The sequence below is a fragment of the Microtus pennsylvanicus genome, chromosome 6 (assembly GCF_037038515.1).
Source record: "Microtus pennsylvanicus isolate mMicPen1 chromosome 6, mMicPen1.hap1, whole genome shotgun sequence".
NCBI lineage: Eukaryota > Metazoa > Chordata > Mammalia > Rodentia > Cricetidae > Microtus > Microtus pennsylvanicus.
In genome coordinates, this window is record NC_134584.1 from 28,234,228 (window position 1) to 28,252,492 (window position 18,265).

The window sequence follows — 18,265 nt, forward strand, 5'->3', positions numbered from 1 at the left end:
TAAATACTTAGCATATACACTGTGATACTTTTACAAAATTTATTTCCTAAAGTTACAAGCTCAGTCTTAACATTTTTTTTTCAGAAGATCTTGCAATAGCTCCATGTACTAAGGATTCTTTCTGTCTTTTAAAATGTGCTCCTTTGTCTCTTCCCCCACCTTTCTTCTGAAGAGGCAGCTCTGTTTCTCCTCCCTTGCTCTCCCTCTCTCTCTCTCTTCCCTCCCCTTTAATAAAACACCACACTCAAAAAAAATGCTCCTTTGCTATGACTTCTTGGTGTTAATTTTATGGTAACCTTGGTGATAAGATTTATTTCAGTTATTCTGGAACATGTAAACTCTCCCCCAATATCTTCATCAGTAAGAGGGCTTGATAGAAACACTGAAGCAGCCAGATGTGGTGGCACACACACGTAATCCCAGCACTCGGGAGATGGAGGCATCTTCAAGGCCCGCCTAGGCTACACAGTGAGTTCAGGACAGCCAGGGCTATACAGCGAGACCCTGCCTCCAACAACAAAGAAACAAACACAAAAGATGATGAGCAAGACTGTAATCAACTGAACATTTGTATCTCGAGTACTTAAGGTTCTATGTTAACCTGGGAAAACCCCTCGCAAAATACCCCGGTGTACTTTTCCCAGAAAAATCCATCCTGTTCTGTATTTTATCAACAACTCAAAGACATGGAAACCACTTACTGGTGTTTTCAGATGGTATAAGGCCCCTCTTGCACCCCCCTCCTACCATCACCACCAAAAAGAAAAAAAAGAAAGAAAGAAAAACAAAAGATGGCTTTCGCTGCAAATGCCTGCTCTCGCAATGAAAATGACTTCAACAGTGCTGGATGGAACCCAACAAGATGGAGTGGAGTAGGCAAGAGATGTACACTTCTACTTTTAGATTCAAAAGGCAGTTGCGCAACGACAGGATGGGAGCGACTGAGCTTGGCAGCAATTCCTGTGGCTGAAAGCTTAATATGAAGCCACAGTAGGAAGTGACGGCTAAAAGAGAATGAATGTAGCTGTGTGCTTCCACAGTAGAAATATTAATAGTTCACTTTACTCTGCAGTGGCCACACTGAGTTGGAAGTAACGCGCTGTGTTCCAAGCGCATTCAGGAGGGACTTTGACAAAGCAGAGTGGCCATTAAGAGGGTGTTGAATCCAGTCCAAGATACATTTATGAGGCTCCTGTTTCGAGCAGGCAGTGTGCAAACCAGTGCCGGCAATAAAGCTAGGAAGAGACATTGCTGGCCACTAGCGTCAAGGACTTGGCCATATAAACGGAGAGCCAGACAGGTAGGCACATGACCGTAAAACAAAGCAGACCCGGAAAGCAAGAGGCACAAAGAATGTGCTGTGGGAATTTGGGGGTTGGGCTGGCCGTAAGATTTGTACAGGAAATGAGGAAGACCTGAGAGCAAAGATGTGGAGACAGGAAAACTGCAGCGTGGCTGAGGGATACTGAGCAGTCCAGGCTGGCTGGAAGAGCAGGGTAGGTGGAGGAGTGGGAAACAGACCTGGAAAAAGCTTGGGGACAGAGCGTGAGGACAGTGGTTTGGGTGGAAAAGACACTGCAGTTAATGAACCTTGGGAAATGATGACACAGGACAACCCTTGGAGTAGGGTATTTAGTAAGAGGAAGGATGACCAAATTGACCTGGTGGTTGTGGGTCAGATTTGCTCTAGATACTTACTTCCAGAAGGGGAAAAAAAAGGTGTCTCAGAGGATAACCGATGTTCCTAAGCAGAGGTTTGATGCTGGTTTTATTTGTTGGTTTTGTTTTTGAAATCGAAACTGTACCACTTCCCCTCTTGTGAGTACCACCGCAGATAGACTCAGGCCTCTAGCATGAACATTGAGAAGAATCATCATCATGATTTAATCCACGAATGAATGAAAAAAAAATGTTTCAACAATAAATACCCTTTTAGGACAAGCAGGATATTGTTAAAACAACTTTGCCACTTCTCCAACTCTCTCGTTGTAATGGGCCAGCCACAGCCCTGAATCATTCATTTAAAATCCATTCTTGAATCTTGTTTCCCTCTACCTTGCCTCTCCTTAGCAACATCCCCCCCCATCCCTATTGGCTGCATCCCCATTGGTTGCCTCCCCATTGACTGCCTCCCTATTGGTTGTATCCCTATTGGCTGCATCCCCATTGACTGCATCCCCATTGGTTTCCTCCCCATTGGCTTCATCACCATCTACCCTATTCCTGAATTCTGAGTTAAATTTTTCTCTACCAACCAGCCCCATACATCATCACTCTCAGGTCAACCAAAGGTCACCTCTGGGTCTTTTTCTTCATGCTTTTGGATCTCTGGACTTTTGGTAATGTAGTTTATTGAGGAGCATTTAAGGCCAGCCTAGGCTACATAGTGAGCTCAGGACAGCCAGGGCTACAGAGCCATCCTAGACCACTCCCAGGATTCCTGGTCCATTGGCAATAAATGTAGTTTGATGTAAGAAACTGTCCAATTTTCTTCGGAGGATTTTTTTTTTTTTTTTGGTTTTTCGAGACAGGGTTTCTCCGTGGCTTTGGAGCCTGTCCTGGAACTAGCTCTGTAGACCAGGCTGGTCTCGAACTCACAGAGATCCGCCTGCCTCTGCCTCCCGAGTGCTGGGATTAAAGGCGTGCGCCACCATCGCCCTGCTCTTCGGAGAATTTTTAAAGGCGCACGCCTTTAATCCCAGCACTCGGGAGGCAGAGGCAGGCGGATCTCTGTGAGTTCGAGACCAGCCTGGTCTACAGAGCTAGTTCCAGGACAGGCTCCAAAGCCACGGAGAAACCCTGTCTCGAAAAACCAAAAATAAAAATAAAAATAAATAAAATAAAATAGGGGAGTGATGGCTTTGAAGTAGGAAAAGCCTTTAACTAAGCAAAAGGAACGAATGCCCTAGAGCACTGCAGAGCTCAAACAGCAGCCAGAGATCTAACTCTTCTCTGGAAAGCAGCAAGTAGGGACAGTGTTGCTTGTAAAACCTCTCAGGAAACATTCAATCCATTGTTGCCCCTTTGCCTGGGGCCACAACACAGCCTTTCCTGTTACAGGGGGGAAACAGGTCATACTGCGCAGAGGACGGGGATGGGAAAGGCGGACTGGCTCCAGACCTGAGGACCATTTCACACGGGGGCTGATATCGCTTTATTGTTTGGCTCAGGTAGCTGCAAAAATATAATCTCTGACGCCTTGGGTGTGTCTATTCCTTTATAGATTAGATAAGAACAATCGATGAGCTTTTAAATGCTGAGAAAGCTAATTATAGCCAAAAGGGAGTCACGGGCCACAGCCTAGAAATAGCAGCGAGATAAAGGCGCCAACTGTACTTTTCTCCTCCACGGTCCTTGTTCCTCTGCTTTTCGGTTTCCCGATCTCTGTTTTGTCTTTTCTTTCTTCCTGTCAGTCAATCAGTTCTCTTCTCTCTATACACCCTTCTTTCTTCATCCCAGCCTTAATTCCATCCCCAGCACTGGGATTAAAGGTGTGTGCCACCACCGCCCCGATGGAATGCTCTAACTGATCAGAAAGTGGACCTGAATTTGGCTTTTAAATATATTCTTTTAAAGAATAAATAAGATTTATATTTAATTTAGGATATAGATGAGTAAGGTTTATTCTGATTAATTTTTTTAAAAAAAAATCTTTTTTTAAAAATTCCTAATTTCAGGTTTGGGCCTTGAACTTGAACCTCAATCCCAATCCAAATTAGGTTCTGGTTCCAGGACAGTGGCATGCCAAGGAATGGGGGGGGGGGGGGGTGAATGAATATGGGTTTGCATGGACGCATGTGACTATTTTGACCCCAAGAGGATGTACACTGGGCCTGAGCCATTGTCCTGCCTCTGCTGTTCTTTTACGAAGCTGGGCCAGGTTTGAATTGGTTTTCAGCATCCATGCTGCTTTCTACTTCTAGGGGGCTTTCCTTGCAGTTCCTTCTCTTCTGTGCGGGAGCAAGCCTTGTGTGGGAAGAAAGAAAAAGCAACCACCACCACCACCCCACACACACACACACACAAACCTGACATGTTCTGCACTCAACTACAGACATCCTCTGGTTAACTTTGTACAAGTGGGGCCCAGTTGTAAGATCCGCTATGGCCATTCAGGATTCTGGCAGCTAGGAGACAAACTGTCGCGGGCATCTTCATTTTAAAAAGAGGTCTGCAGGAAGGTCTTCTCCACAGCAGGGAAACACAGCCTAACTGTAAAAACACTTGCTTTGGAAATCCCATACTACTCCTCCAGTGGTTGGTTGCTAGTTGTGATTTGGGAGTTGGGGGGGGGGACAGAGGGGGGGTCCCTCAGCTGGGGCTCTGGCCCTCAAAAGACTTCCTTCCCCTCATTAACCCAGAGCCATTGACCGCCTCCGCAGGCTCATTCCGCTAGCGAATTCACCCACTTTCCCACTATTAGGGCCCCTGGCGGTGCCGCTAGAGGCCTACCACGCAGAGGAAGGCATGTCTCCCCACTAGAAAGGGGAGTACTCTCAAAGTCCGCTAGTTCTACAGGTACGAAGGTGTGACCGAGCGTCTCTGATCACCCCGCTGTCCCCTCTACCCGGCTCACGCTTGTCTTTTTCCTGCTCCTTTCCGTGGTCCCAGGGTTTCTAAATCTTGGCAGGGAGACAGTGCTTCCTTTGTGCCGGACCTGTTACAATGAGGTAACCAAAGAAAGGGTCTTGGTCTGAGGCTGTCAGCTGTTACTAATCACTCTTCCCCTGCCTGTCGCGGGCCCGCTTGCCTCTCCCTCTTGCTCTGCTTAGCACACATAAAGAAGATGAATTACTCTCTGGTTCCTCTTCAAAAAAGCATATTGTGTGGCACATTCCAATACTGTGAGCAAAGGATGGGCCACTGTGAAGGGTAAATGGGTATCTAAACCACCTCACAGGAGGGCTTGCACCCGCAGCTGGGAGCCTCTGAGACAAGAATTTCAGAGTTGCCTTCTGCGACCATTTCCGGTGACCTCGCTGAGAGTGACAGGAAGTCCCTGGGGTAGGGTCCAGAGTAAACAGCACCACCAGAATTCCAGGGCTGGATTAGGACCAGAACTGACAGAGGGAAACTGACAGAGGGAAAGGCGGGCACTCGCGGATCTCATTGCCTGAATGGCTAAGAGAGGGCGAGGCCAAGCTAAGGTTAAGCCAACAGATACTTTGGCTCTGATATTAGAGGTAGCCATATGGGCCTCAGTTTCCCCTCGCTGCTTTTTCTATGTAAAGCCAAAAAAAAAAATCGCACCACAGCTACGGCCACAGAAAAAGAAAATAGACTGTCTGCTTAGCCCTTGCAATCTGAGGAGCAAAGTGGTTTATTTGGCTTTTTCTGCCACTAATAATATTGTCCGCTCCACTGACTCCCCCCACCTCCACTAGCCAATCTTTCAAAAAGGCATTCCTTGTTTACCTTTCTACGCTTTATTTTTCTAGGGAGCACTGTAACTCAAAGATGTGTTAACCAGTTTTAGAGGTCAAATTAAAAAATCAGTTTTCCCAACAAATCAAACGCCAGCCACAAGCAGCCGAGTGTTAGCGCCCCTGTTGTTTTCCCGTGCACACCCTTCCAAAGCGAAATGGCATTCCAGGATAACAAAACGACAGGTTCTTCGATGTGATCAGCCATCATTAGGACGGAAACTTTGGCTGCAGTGAAAACAAACAACAAAAACACGTGAAAGTATTTGTAACTGAACTGGCAGCGAATGCTGCGAAATCTCTGTCTGCCTTTGTGGAGATGATTTAACCCTCAGGATGGCCCACGCTTGCAATCTCAGGAGAGAGAAGCATTGTTGGGACTGCAGAGCCACATGGTGCTTTCTGGGTCAGCTATAGCTACATTGTGAGACCCTGTCACAAAAAGAAGAGAAAAGAAAACGCTGGGGAAATGACTTACTGAAAAGGTTTGAGGTGCAAGTAGGAGGCTGAGGACCCACATTTGGGCGCCCAGCACCCACTTAAAAAGCTGACTCTGGTGTCCGTTCTGTGTTGGTCAACTATGAGCATGGGGCCTCTCCTGGACTGTGGTTGATATACCTAGTGATACTCCACTTGATGAAACTGATTTTCCCTTGTCCCAGAGGTACCAATTGCAAAGGGCTCCTTGGATAAGCAAGGGGTTGTACGTGTACTTCCTTTTCCCAGTGCTGAGATTTCGTCTGGGTTGAACCTATTCAGGTCTAGGGCATGCTGTCACTGTCTCTGTAAGCTCATAGGTGCATCAGTCCTGTCCGGTCTGGAAGACATTGTTTCCTCGGGGTCATCTAGTTCCTCCTCTACTCTTCCGATCTTTCTGCCCTCTCTTTCACATCAGTCTCTGAGCCTCTGGAGGAGGCGCTGAGCACTCCAAAGACTCTCCCTCCCTGCACACCGTCCAGTTGTGGGTCTCTGTATGAATTACCATCCACTGCCAAAAGAAACTTCTGCTATGAGGGCTGAGAAAGGCACTGATTTATGACATATTCATTTATCCAAGTCATACAAAGGCACTGATTTACGGTTTAGCAGTGTGCCATTAGGACTCATTTTATTGCTATGCTCATCTAGCAGAATAATAGCAGTCGGGTTTCCCTACGCCCACAACCTATCGAGCCTCAGGATCTCTGCCACTTTAATGTTGGTGGGTATGGATTCATTCTCATTGGAATGGGCTTTAAATCCAATTGAAAAATGCCTAGTTGTTTTGTTGTGTTGTGTTATTGGTGTTGTGGGGGTTTTTGTTTTGTTTTTAGATAGTTGTTTGATTTTCAGGATTTTGCTTTTGCTGAGAAAGACAAAGTGAGAGACAGAAAGAATAAATGTGAAGTTGGGTGGGTAGAGAGGTGGTGGGAAGGATGTGGAGGAGTTGGGGAGGGGGAAGGAATAGGATCAAATATATTGTATGGAAATTAGATTTTTGAATTAAAAGAAAAAAGCTACTCTAGTTATATGTTCTTGTAATCTAAGTGCCATGAGGGACAAAGACAAGAGGAGATCTGGGGTTTGCTGGGATCAGCCTTGTCCAGAAAACCTGACAAGCTCTGGGTTCAGTGAGAGACCCTGACTCGAGGGACTAAGGCAGCAAAAGAGGGCACTTGGGCACCTCCTTTGACTCCGCACACTCAGGCGCCCCTGACTCACACACCCACACATCACACACAGAGGAAACTGCATTCTTGTAGACGACTCCATGAAGTGCAGCTTTTCCTTTATCGTAATGCCTGAAAGAGTTCTGTTCAGATGAACTGATCAGATATTGGAAATCAACACCCTTACTCTTTTGACCTGATCACAAAAAACGCTAGTTCTGAAGTCAGAGGAGGAGCCCAGAGTCATGGGTAATGATAGTGAAGAGAAGGGAAGATGGAGCCCCTGCTGTCAGCTGAGTGGGGGTAGAGCCAAGGTTTATAAAGCTGAACCCAAAATGACAAATGCATCTTTCAGTGTGGCCTGGCACATTCATATCTGCAGGTTGAAAGCTGAAAAACATCTCCACCAAACACTGCCCGTCTTTATTGCATGTGATAACTTCTGGTATTTTCCGTGCTGTCCTCTTCTGTTAGTTGATTTAAAGAAAACACAGTCATGACCCACTAAAGCACAACTTAAGAAAGTAAGCACAGTAAGCACTCACCTTTAGACCTCACCTCTCCTGTCTACTTTTCTCTTGTTGTCTGTTTGTTGGTTCACTCACTCTTCTGTCCAAGTCTGGAAAGACAGAACAACAGCAATTGCCCCTGTGTGCTCACCTGGAAGGATGGAGGAGACCGGCCAGCAGAGAAGCTAAGACAGGAGGGTGCGAATGCTCTACCGCAGAGCCACAGCCCCGGCTGCACCATTAGCAAGCCCAGGTTGACCCTGGACTTGCAATCCTGAGCTCCTGAGTAGCTAGAGTTGACAGGTCTATAGACCACCAGGCCCAATATGACGCATCATTCTTTACCAACAATTTGAAGCCTGACTTTTAAAGACTCACGCAAAGGCGAATAGAATCATAGAACTCTTGTTTTCATTACTGCCTAATCTATAAAGAGTCCAGAAGAAAATACTGCAATACAAAAAATGTTTGCAGGGTTTTAGTCAGGGATTTAAAATGACTTGCTGGGTGCTCATGCCCTAACTCCACTGCCCCTTCCTCTGTGACCTTTTGATGCTCTGATTCCAACACCTTTGTAGGTGACCATTTGCCCAATACTCAACAGCAGGCAGCTGCTCAAGATACCAGGACTCATTTCTCTATCTACTATACAGGCATGAAATAAACGGTATTTTTAGAGTTTAATTTTCCTGTCTTTAAAAACCACATCACCTCGTATTCCCGTAAATACGGTACAAATTCATCCTCGAGTTCCTTGCTGTAAGTTTGCCCATCTTGAAATTCTAGGAGGGCTGGGAATAGGCGGCTTTCATTAGATGCGAGCTTGGGAGTGCATTGTGAAGAAGGAACGCATCTAAAAAGAACCCCAAACCGAAGCAGAGCAATCTTCTTGAATCAGGAACTGCCACTGCCCTTTCTATCCCTCCTGGGCCTGGTCCAGGGGCCTTGGAAGAACAATAAAGTGTCATAAGGATATGTGGAAAGACAATTCAAAACAGAAGGCTGCTTTGGATTTCTCGTTCCAAAACCAGAGACAGGAATTGTGAGGGAAGCAGACTGAAACACGTTCGTTTGTAAGGCATAGATTTTTTAGCAGATGGGAGAGAGGAATCCATGAAAACGACAGGACCTCGGGAGCCTGGTGTTATTTATGTGCCCCTTTAAAACTTGGCTGAAGACATATTTCATTTATCCCAGTCATACAAAACATTGTATCAAAGGAAATTTAATTTACAATTCAGAGTTCCACATAGTATACAGGAAATATGCCTCTCTTCCCCCTCCAAAATATTCCTCCATGAATTTTTTTGGCGCATATTTGTTGTGCTAAACTGATTACCCAAGGACTTTTTTCATAGGTAAAAAAAATGTTATTCTATATTTGCTCCAAGAAGCTTGCTTCTTATGGCACCCAGGTATTTGTAGCAATTTGTTATCTTTAATAGTCTAGAAAGGACCCTGTTTAATCTCTTTTTAGTGCTTAACTCCTTTGCAGATTGAAGGTTTTCAGGAATGGTTACTCACTTACTGAGGAGCAGATTTTTCAGAAGCAAAACCTGCTCACAGTCAGAAAAACGAACGTCCCTCCTCCGTCCTTTCCCATATGCCAGCCTGCTCTGGACCACGTTGCCAGGACTGGAGGGAAGGTTAGCACTACCAGGTCAGCTCCTAGCTAGTCCTTCCTGTGACAGGGACTACTCAGCTTGGCCCTTGGGTAGATCTAAGACATGCAGAGGCTTTCTCCATAATTACATCCCTGCATTCCTCCTCAAACCAAGCAGCTTATCTCAACTCAACACAGAAAAGGTAGGGAAAAGTCAACAGGGGCAACAAGAAGTGTTATATGGGCCACTTCTGGAAGGAGGGAAACAGCAAGGTGGTCTTTCAGCAGTGTGGTTTGGATCCTGCCACCGCGGTAATTAGCTGTGATATCCTGGGCTCTTGTCTCTTTACCCACAAAACAGTACCAATGACATCTGCATTTTGCCATGCCCTGGAGTTACATGAATATACAGCATCAGGACTTGATGATCGAGCCTGCGGATGAACACAGCAGTTAATACAAAACATACAAACCATAAGGGCATATGGTCGTACCTGGAGAGCCAACGTGGTCCTTTACAAGAACACAATATAGGATTTCTTTCAGAGTCCAGGATGCTGGTAGCAGGCTTTGTTCTCATACAGATGTTGAGGTGAGCTGTCAAATGAGCAAACAGAGACCGGTGAGATCATTATCTTTATGCCTCACTCTGGAATGTGATCTCAGACATGTTAGATGACTACACGGCGGTCGTAACACACTCCCATACCCAAGTGACTTTGCATCTCCTGTCGCCTCAATGCCCTTTCCTCCCCTGTATTTTAACCTAAATGACAAGAATCTATGCAAACTTTCCCTCTCTAAACATTTGGGACGTTCCTGCCAAAGTTCCCTTTTCTACGAAAGTGATTTAGTACTCTAACCTTGCCCCAGACTCTCATTGCATGTGTGTTTAGTCTCTGCTGTAGAACTTGGTCTCTCATATTTCATCATGTGGGGGAGGGAGGATGGTTACAGAGTCCAGGTGTGGGAGAGGAAGAACAATGTCCTGCTTGCTTGCGGTTTGTCTTCCAAAATCCTCCGATCATTTCCCCGGCCCCACTAGTTGCGAGGCCATTGTGTGAGGAACAAATTGCACACATCCGCCATGCTGTTTCCCTGACAACGATATATGGCCTTGTTCTTAGTATTGTCTTTAGTTTTAGAAGCTGAAGTATTCCAGGAGCAGGAGGGAGCAAGTTGTCCTGTGCAGGACATCAGATTCCCTTTAGGAGAAGGACTCTCGTGGAGAACTGGTTAGTGACGGGATCCTCTTCAGCTGAAATAGCAGCGTATTTTCTCTCACAACTAAAGGGCCAATATGCAGAAGTGGGCAGGACCTCTTCTTTGACTAATCGTTTTCATTTGGGACTTATTGCTAAGAAAATGCCTTCTGGTGGTTGCCTTTGTTATTTCAGAATTAGTAAGTATGAAACGATACTTGGTTTTCATTCAAAGCATTTAAAAAAACAAAACAAAATCTATAAACCATTTCCTAAAGGTACTGTCCCTATAGCCATGGGTACTATGATCACATTCCCATGTCTCTGGACAGGGGGAGGGGGAGGAGCACAGAAGCCTCCTCCTCTATCGGCAACTTTGGACCCAGTGCTGTCTTGACCACCAGTGTTCTCTCTAACTAGCCTGTAGGTTGGCAGTCATGGGCAGGAGCATCAGAGAAGACGTCTGAGGACTGCAGGACAGGAGGCAGAGGAAAAGAAAGCCTCCTTTGAGGGGAAGAGAACGCTGCCACCTGGTCCCTCCTGGCAGAGATATCAGCCCTTGCAGTCACTCTCTAAGTAGACAGGGAAAGAGCCAGAAGGATGGGGTAGTAAAGTGGTGTCCAATCAGGCAGTCCTGCCAGAGGGTGGCCCCTTTGTGGAAATATAATTACAATGACAGCAAAGGAAAGCTATTTTGGCACATGAATCAGTCCTGTGAATGAACATGTCTACTGAGAACATACTAGCCCAGTTACAATGTAGCTGGAGCACTGAGTGGCACCATCTCAGTAAATGGACACTTAGCCCTGGGTTTCCAGGATAAGAGGTCAAGGTCATTCACTAAAGCCAGTCAGCCTCTTCCTCTCTAAGAGATGAGACTGATTGTCTCAGGGGCAATACATTCACACATTCACAAAACCTAGTCGCATAGGATCTAAGTTTGAGTTCTCAGTACATTCTACTTGCTATTTACTAGAACCTTAGTCTTTACATGATTATTAAGTAAATGCTTATGAAAATTATAAATGATACAATTCAAATATGATTGGAATTAAAATGGGAAGTTGAACTTCAATCCCTCCTTCAGTACCTTTGTGTCAATATTTTAAGGCAAATTTAACCAGATACTTAATAATAATGAAAACCTTTTTAAAGTGCTTACCCTAAATATGTTTGTATAACTGTGGACACTGACATATATCACTGAATTACACTAAAGGGTCTGGAGAGATGGCTTACAAGTTAGGAGCCATGGCTGCCCTTCCAAAGGACCCAGGTTCAATTCCCAGCACCCACATGACAGCTCACAACTGTATAACTCCAGCTCTGGGGGATTCAACACCCTCACACAGACACACAAATATAATATAAATAAATAAAATGCACGTGAAATAAAAGTAAAGAAATAATTAGAAGAAAAAGAAATACACTAGTATTATTTTTTAATACATCTATGAAAACACAAATTAAATAGTAATAATGGGACTGGACAGATGGATCAGCAGGTAACAGTACTTTCCAATTTTCCAGAAGACCTGAGTTCAGTTCCTGCACTGGGCAACTTACAACTGCCTGTAACTCTATCTCCTGGGGATCTGATGCCCTCTTCCAGCCTCTGTGAGCATTCACATATTCTCTCTCTCTCTCTCTCTCTCTCTCTCTCTCTCTCTCTCTCTCTCTCTCTCTGTTTCACACACACACACACACACACACAAATCTTTAAAAAAAACAGTAAAGTATTCTGATAAACTATGATTAGATTACACAATAATTAGATTTCAGTATTGTGATAGGGTTGGAAAGGATGAAGAAAGGAAGTGGAGAGAGTGCTAAGGAAACCAGAGTCTAGGTAAATAGATAGATAGATAGATAGATAGATAGATAGATAGATAGATAGATAGATAGATGATAGACAGACAGACAGATAGATAACTATATATGTTAGTATAGCTAAGTTAGTCTTTGGAGGATTTATTTTCCCATTGTTTTCCAGCCCAGCACATCCTGGAATAAGTCCCATTAGTTTGCACCACAGGGAGCCCTTGAAAGCCATACATCTCTTTTCACCTGGACTAACACTGGACCTCCCCTTCAGTAAACATTGAGTATGTCTTGAAAAGGAGGAGAAGGGGCATTTTTAACATGTCATGAGGTGTCCTGTGGGGCAAGGAAGAGGGAGACAGGGTACAAGAACAAGGCGAATTCCACAAAATCAACTTCATTAAATGAGATGACATAAAGCAGCAGAGACGTGATGTGAGAACTTGAGCTTTTAGAACCCAGTGTTTGCCTGAAGTACAAACTGTCGATTGGCAAGTGCTTGTAATAGAAACAAGTGTTACATAGCAGACACCCGAAAGACTCCATAACACGCATCTAAAATAATAGCTTCAAAAAGAATTCAGTGGCAGCGTGTATACGTGACTCAACATGGCGCTTGGACTTTAGTAAATGCATGCTACCCTGGTGGAAATCTCAAGTAATTCTATACACATCCTCACATACGCAAACACACGCTACTGACACGTGTCAGTTTCCCAACTAATAATAACCCAAGCAAGAAATGAATTGCACTTCGAGCCTTTAGGAAGCTGGTGTTCCTTGGCCCTCATAACATCAATCTGGGGTAGAGCATGGGTGATCATATGTTCACTGGCAAATTCTCATAGATATCTCTGGGAGGGATGAGGGAAAGCGGGTATAGAGGGAAATGCTATTCCCCTTGTCTTCCACTGGAGAATCCCTTGGATTGACTTCCTGAAAACCTTCTGTTTGCCCTCCCCAGGAATGGCGGCCCTAGATAGTAAGGCGTCAGGGAAGATGGGCATGCGAGCTGTAGTCTATTACATGACTACCACCATCATTGCTGTGGTGATTGGCATAATTATTGTCATCATCATCCATCCCGGAAAGGGCACAAAGGAAAACATGTACAGAGAAGGTAAAATCGTCCAAGTGACTGCTGCCGATGCCTTCCTGGATCTAATCAGGTATGTCCTTATAACCTTTCTCTGGGGTATACACTGACCACCCAAACCCTCGTATTTTGGGAAGCCAACCAAACTCTCAAAGAGGTATCTGACAGAACCAGACCTGTCAGGCTTGACATGGAAGTCACATACTCTCCTTTTCTCTAACGGAAGTTGATATTGAGGGTCTAGCTTCCGATCTCACATAGCAGATGTGAGATGAACAAGAAGTTGATGAGCCCTGCTGGAAGTTCCGAAAATCTCGTCCCTAAGCTGTCTCCACTGTGCAGTTCACCCTGGACTAACTGGGTGATTATTCATGCGCTTTTCCCAAGTCTTGCTCTGTAAAATAGTTTTTAGCAGCATATGACATGGTGCTTAGATTTCTGATTTAAAATGAGTAGTCTGCATCATTGTCCATGGTAAACAACAGATGGCTCAGCCAGGACTTCCATGTTCCTCTGACCATTCCTGACTAGAGATCCTTCTTCTATACTATTTGCAAAGAAAGGATTTGACAGACGAGTAATAAAAAGTTGGAGGATGCTCTTTGGCCATATTTTATAAACCAGCTGGACCGCTGATTACAATTGAGTCTTCTCAGTTGAAGTGAAGTGGATGATCATCAAAGCAAGCCAAAGTTTGAGCCTTCTTTCTCTCTACACACTACATATTCCAAAGGACCTCTGAAAGTCAGCCCTGGGTGACTTTGGCAGGAGAATCAGGAGGTCAAGGCCTGCCTCACCTGAGCTGCAGAGCAAGATCCTGGCTCTTAACAGGTTCCAGGAGGCCCCAAGGTATAATGAGATAAGATATTTTGTCACCACCCTTGACTGTAAGGGGACACAGAAAGGGAACTGTTAGCAGAGCTCAGAAAGAATTGCCCCTGTAGGAAACAGGCCTCAGAGTAGGAACACTAATAGAAGGAGATGGAGGAAGCTTCAATCAAACTGGAAAAGGCAATGGGCTGATGGGATATGTACACGGACCTTTTTTCTCTTATTACCCCATAAGCTGTCAGCAAACACCACTAATCAAAACCAAGAGGAGTCAGAAAAGAAGCAAATCCATACCCTAATCCATACAGGTTCGGTCCTACAGCTCAGCACAGAATACAGGATGGATCCTCAGGACAAATGGAGGATGTCCTAACCCAGGCCTCTCTAGATTCCTGTCTGCTTTGCTTTCTCCCACTGTGTGGTACCAATCTTCCTGGTCAAAGCCTAACTTTTTTTCCCCCTCTTTCCATCTTACCTGCAAAGAACCAAAGTTTCCTGTGCTAGACAGCCACTCCCAAGGGTTCCTTGTTGCTCGTCTGAAAGAAGCTTCCCCCAAGTTACTGATTCCAAACGTCATTTCACGAGCGAGTCAAGAGACGTTTGGAGAAGAGGGTCTTCTTTATGGCAGCTCTCCATTCTCTCCAGGGACAAACTTGTGTCACCCAGATGTTAGCCTCACCCAAACACAATGAGACCTTTTCTTGAAAGCCTCATCATAGAGTAGATGCCAGGGCACTAGGGGTAACAGCTGTCTAATATTTCCTGCCCAGTGAGAGCAATAAGGAAGGTACATGTGCAGGGGGGAGTTAGAGAGAGGAAGGGGAAGGGCGAAATGATAGAACTATATTATAATTTCAAAAAATAAAAAAGTTATGATGAAGATCCCCGCAGATTAGTAACTGATAGCTATGCTTTTATTAAGTTCATTGAACTATTAAAGCGTTTACTATGTTAAACTTGGGTTAGGAATATTATGTTGTCCATCTTTGTAATTTTTACCTTTGAAAGCTGACATCTTGTTCCCAGCCTGGTTGGCCCATCAGAGCACTGTAAGTTTCTATCTTTTGCCCCAGGAAAGAGTGTGTGGCAGTCCTGCCCCTCCCTTAGCTTGGGCGTTTATCTTAGAAGCTCTTTGAATGTACACTTGCATCGTAGGGGGAACATATACCCCACAGAGCACAGATTGGAAGAAAAAGAAAACAGGAGGGTCCAGATAGCAGCAAAAAGAAACAAGCAAATATACCCTTAAAGTATGAGCTCAACGGCATACAATCTCCAGAATCTCAAGTTCATGAGTCATGTCTCTTTCTCCCAGTCTTCCATCCTAGCATCCCACTGACAATTTAATCCACTCCCCTTCTTAAAAGATGAATCAACTGAGACATCAGTGGTTGGCCATTGACTTGGCCATTGTCACATTCCTGAGCAAGACTGTTTCCTCCTCCTCAACCACCACCCTGACACTTGGAGGAAGTGACAAACCTTGCCACAGAGGCCTCAAGTTCAAATATTGGGTCAAGCTCATCACTGACTCCCAAAGAGCCTCAGACTTTAGGATGCTATCTCTAACTCCCTGAAAGCCTGCAGAGAAAAATATGCCACGATGCTGCTAATCCTGTCTTTTGATTCAGATCTTTTGATCCCTAGACCCATAGCACAATAGCAACATAACCACTTTTGGGTACGTCCAGAGGCAGCCACCCTGCTGATGGGAAAAGCGTCTCTGTTCTCACTGATTCTTCCAAGCAGTGAGGTTTTAATAATTTACTGACTGGAGAATCTCGTGAGCTGAGAAGAGGATGTGTGCGCTGAATTTGGGGCTTCTCTGAAAGATGTGGATTGCATGGGCCATACCTGGAGCAACCATGTATCCAGTTTCAAGTCACAGTGTCTCTGTTTCTTCTTTTGCTACTTGATTCAATGCAGTCTTTACCTTAGACACAGTGAAGCAGTTTTTAAGGAACAGAGTTACTATTGGGGAAGTTTTGCAATGACTGCTGTTTTCTTCGCAGGAACATGTTCCCTCCCAACCTGGTGGAAGCCTGCTTTAAACAGGTAAATGCTCTCCAGCTACCAAGTCGCCTTTTAAATTCTTCTTGGGGGACTGGAAAGATGGCTCAGTGGTTATGAGCACTGACTGCTCTTCCAGGGGAGCTAAATTTTGTTCCCAGCACCTATGTCCAGTAGCTCACAACCACCAGTAACTTCAACTCCAGTGGATCCAACATTTCTCCAGGCACCTGAATTCACATGCACACACCTACACTCAGACACACACACACATAATTAAAAATAATAAAACTTAAATTCCTTTTGGACATATCAAGCCAGTAGGACCCCCTTCTCTTGCCTTTCCATTCTCTAAAGTAAGAAATCCTTCTCTGGCTAACCATATGGAAGGCACCAGGATTAAGGGAAACTTAGGTGACAACGGTCCTTCACTTGTATTAAAGGTAGTTGCCAGGCTCACACATACTGCACACAAACAGCACATTTAGTCTGTGTTAATTAAGAGAACTAATTTGGGGGGGGGGGATGCCTCTCTTTTCTTCCCCTTCCTTGGGCTGCCATGCAAAAACTCAGCAAAGCAAGTAAATTCAATTATAAATAAATGCACTAACAACTTGCATTAATGTTAGACAGATTATTCTAGTTTCTGGGCTTGATTTAAAAGTCTCTGGCCTACTTATTATGAAGAGCCTTAGGTAGTCTAAAGAAAGGAACCATATCGAAAAGGAATGGCCTCATCGCTTATGGAATGCCTGCTGTGTGCCAAGCACCGGTGTTATACTTAGTCTTCACATGAACATGACGAGTAGCTCTGTCTTCACTTCACCCATGAGGCCGCTCATTTATGAGGATGGGGATTATGTAATAAGCACAAGCTCTCGCAAGTCGTAAATGGCAGACCCAGAATTCGGAGCCATGTCATCTCTCCTTTTCCTACTGCTCCGTGTTGCTTCCTAGAAAGCAACCCAGAGATTCCACCTGGAGGCCAAGGTGAGGTCCAGCCCTCTCTGCCTCTTAGCTTAGCAGTTCTTGGCTCTCTACTTGGTAGATACAAATAACTCCCAATATTGGGAAATGCTAACCTCACTTGATTAGAAACGCCAAGCTATGCAAGGGGACATAGACGGTAGGTTAAATGCTGCTTCCCAAACACTCCTCTGTGTGGTGTCAGTTCCTAACCTTTCCGCTTGGGACGTACAAAATAAAACCAAACTCTTACCTCCTAGAGAACTGGGTTTGCATATGTAAGACACCATCTTTCCCCCTTTCTTAATGCAAGCAGATTGCAAGATCAAAACACACTCCCTTCAAAAAAAAAAAAAAGAAAAGAAAAAGAAAGAAAACAGTGGAACGCAGGAGGACCACAAACCCAAGGCTAGCCTAGGCTCCAGAGTGAGTTCAAGCCAACCTTGTATGATTTAATGAGGCATTGTCTCAAAGTATAAAGCAAAGGGCAGGCCAGATGGCTTAGCTGGGGAAGGCATTGACACCAGGTCTGATAACTTGAAGCCAATCCCTGGGAGGCACGTGTTGGAAGGAGAGAAATGACTCTCCCAGATTGTTCTCTGACCTCCATATGTGCACCATGGCGTGTGTCCCTAACCCCACTAGATAAATAAATGCAACCAAATTTTAATTGAACATATATGTACATGTATATTACAAAAAGAAGGATGTGGATACAGTCTAGGTGTGGAGAGTTTATAGAGCACATTCAAGACCCTGAGTTTAGTTCCCAGGACCACAAAAGTAAAAAAATGCTCAGGCGGCCAAAATTCTTTATTCAAGAACTACAGTAACAATAAAGAATAAATCCCTTTCAATCCAACAAATCCACCCGGCATCGTGAGTCTGTTCACGAGCTGGCAGTGGATGACACCAAAAATGCTGATTTCTAGATCCGTTAGATGGGAAAAGTGCTGACCTTTACAGACTGGCTTTTAGTACGGGTGCATTTGCAGGACTGTGAGGGGGAGAAAATGTGTCGCCCTAAGGCCTATTTGCCTTAGACCAGAATGCAAATAGTTTCTGAGGAGGCTCTAACTGTGCCCAAAGGTGGAGGGTGTAGAAGGCTTAAGAGAGGATGACCAGGCTGAAAATGTACCCTGGAGAAGCCACAGA

General features: G+C 44.9%; 1 protein-coding gene across 1 annotated transcript in view; it reads left to right on the forward strand.

Moving 5' to 3' along the window:
- The window catches only part of Slc1a3 (solute carrier family 1 member 3), a 75,937-nt gene that overhangs the window by 45,473 nt on the left and 12,199 nt on the right, over window positions 1-18,265 (forward strand). The window contains exons 4-5 of the mRNA XM_075975923.1: window positions 13,172-13,376; window positions 16,147-16,189. Coding sequence (XP_075832038.1) covers window positions 13,172-13,376; window positions 16,147-16,189 — 248 coding nt within the window. The remainder of the gene's footprint in view (window positions 1-13,171; window positions 13,377-16,146; window positions 16,190-18,265) is intronic.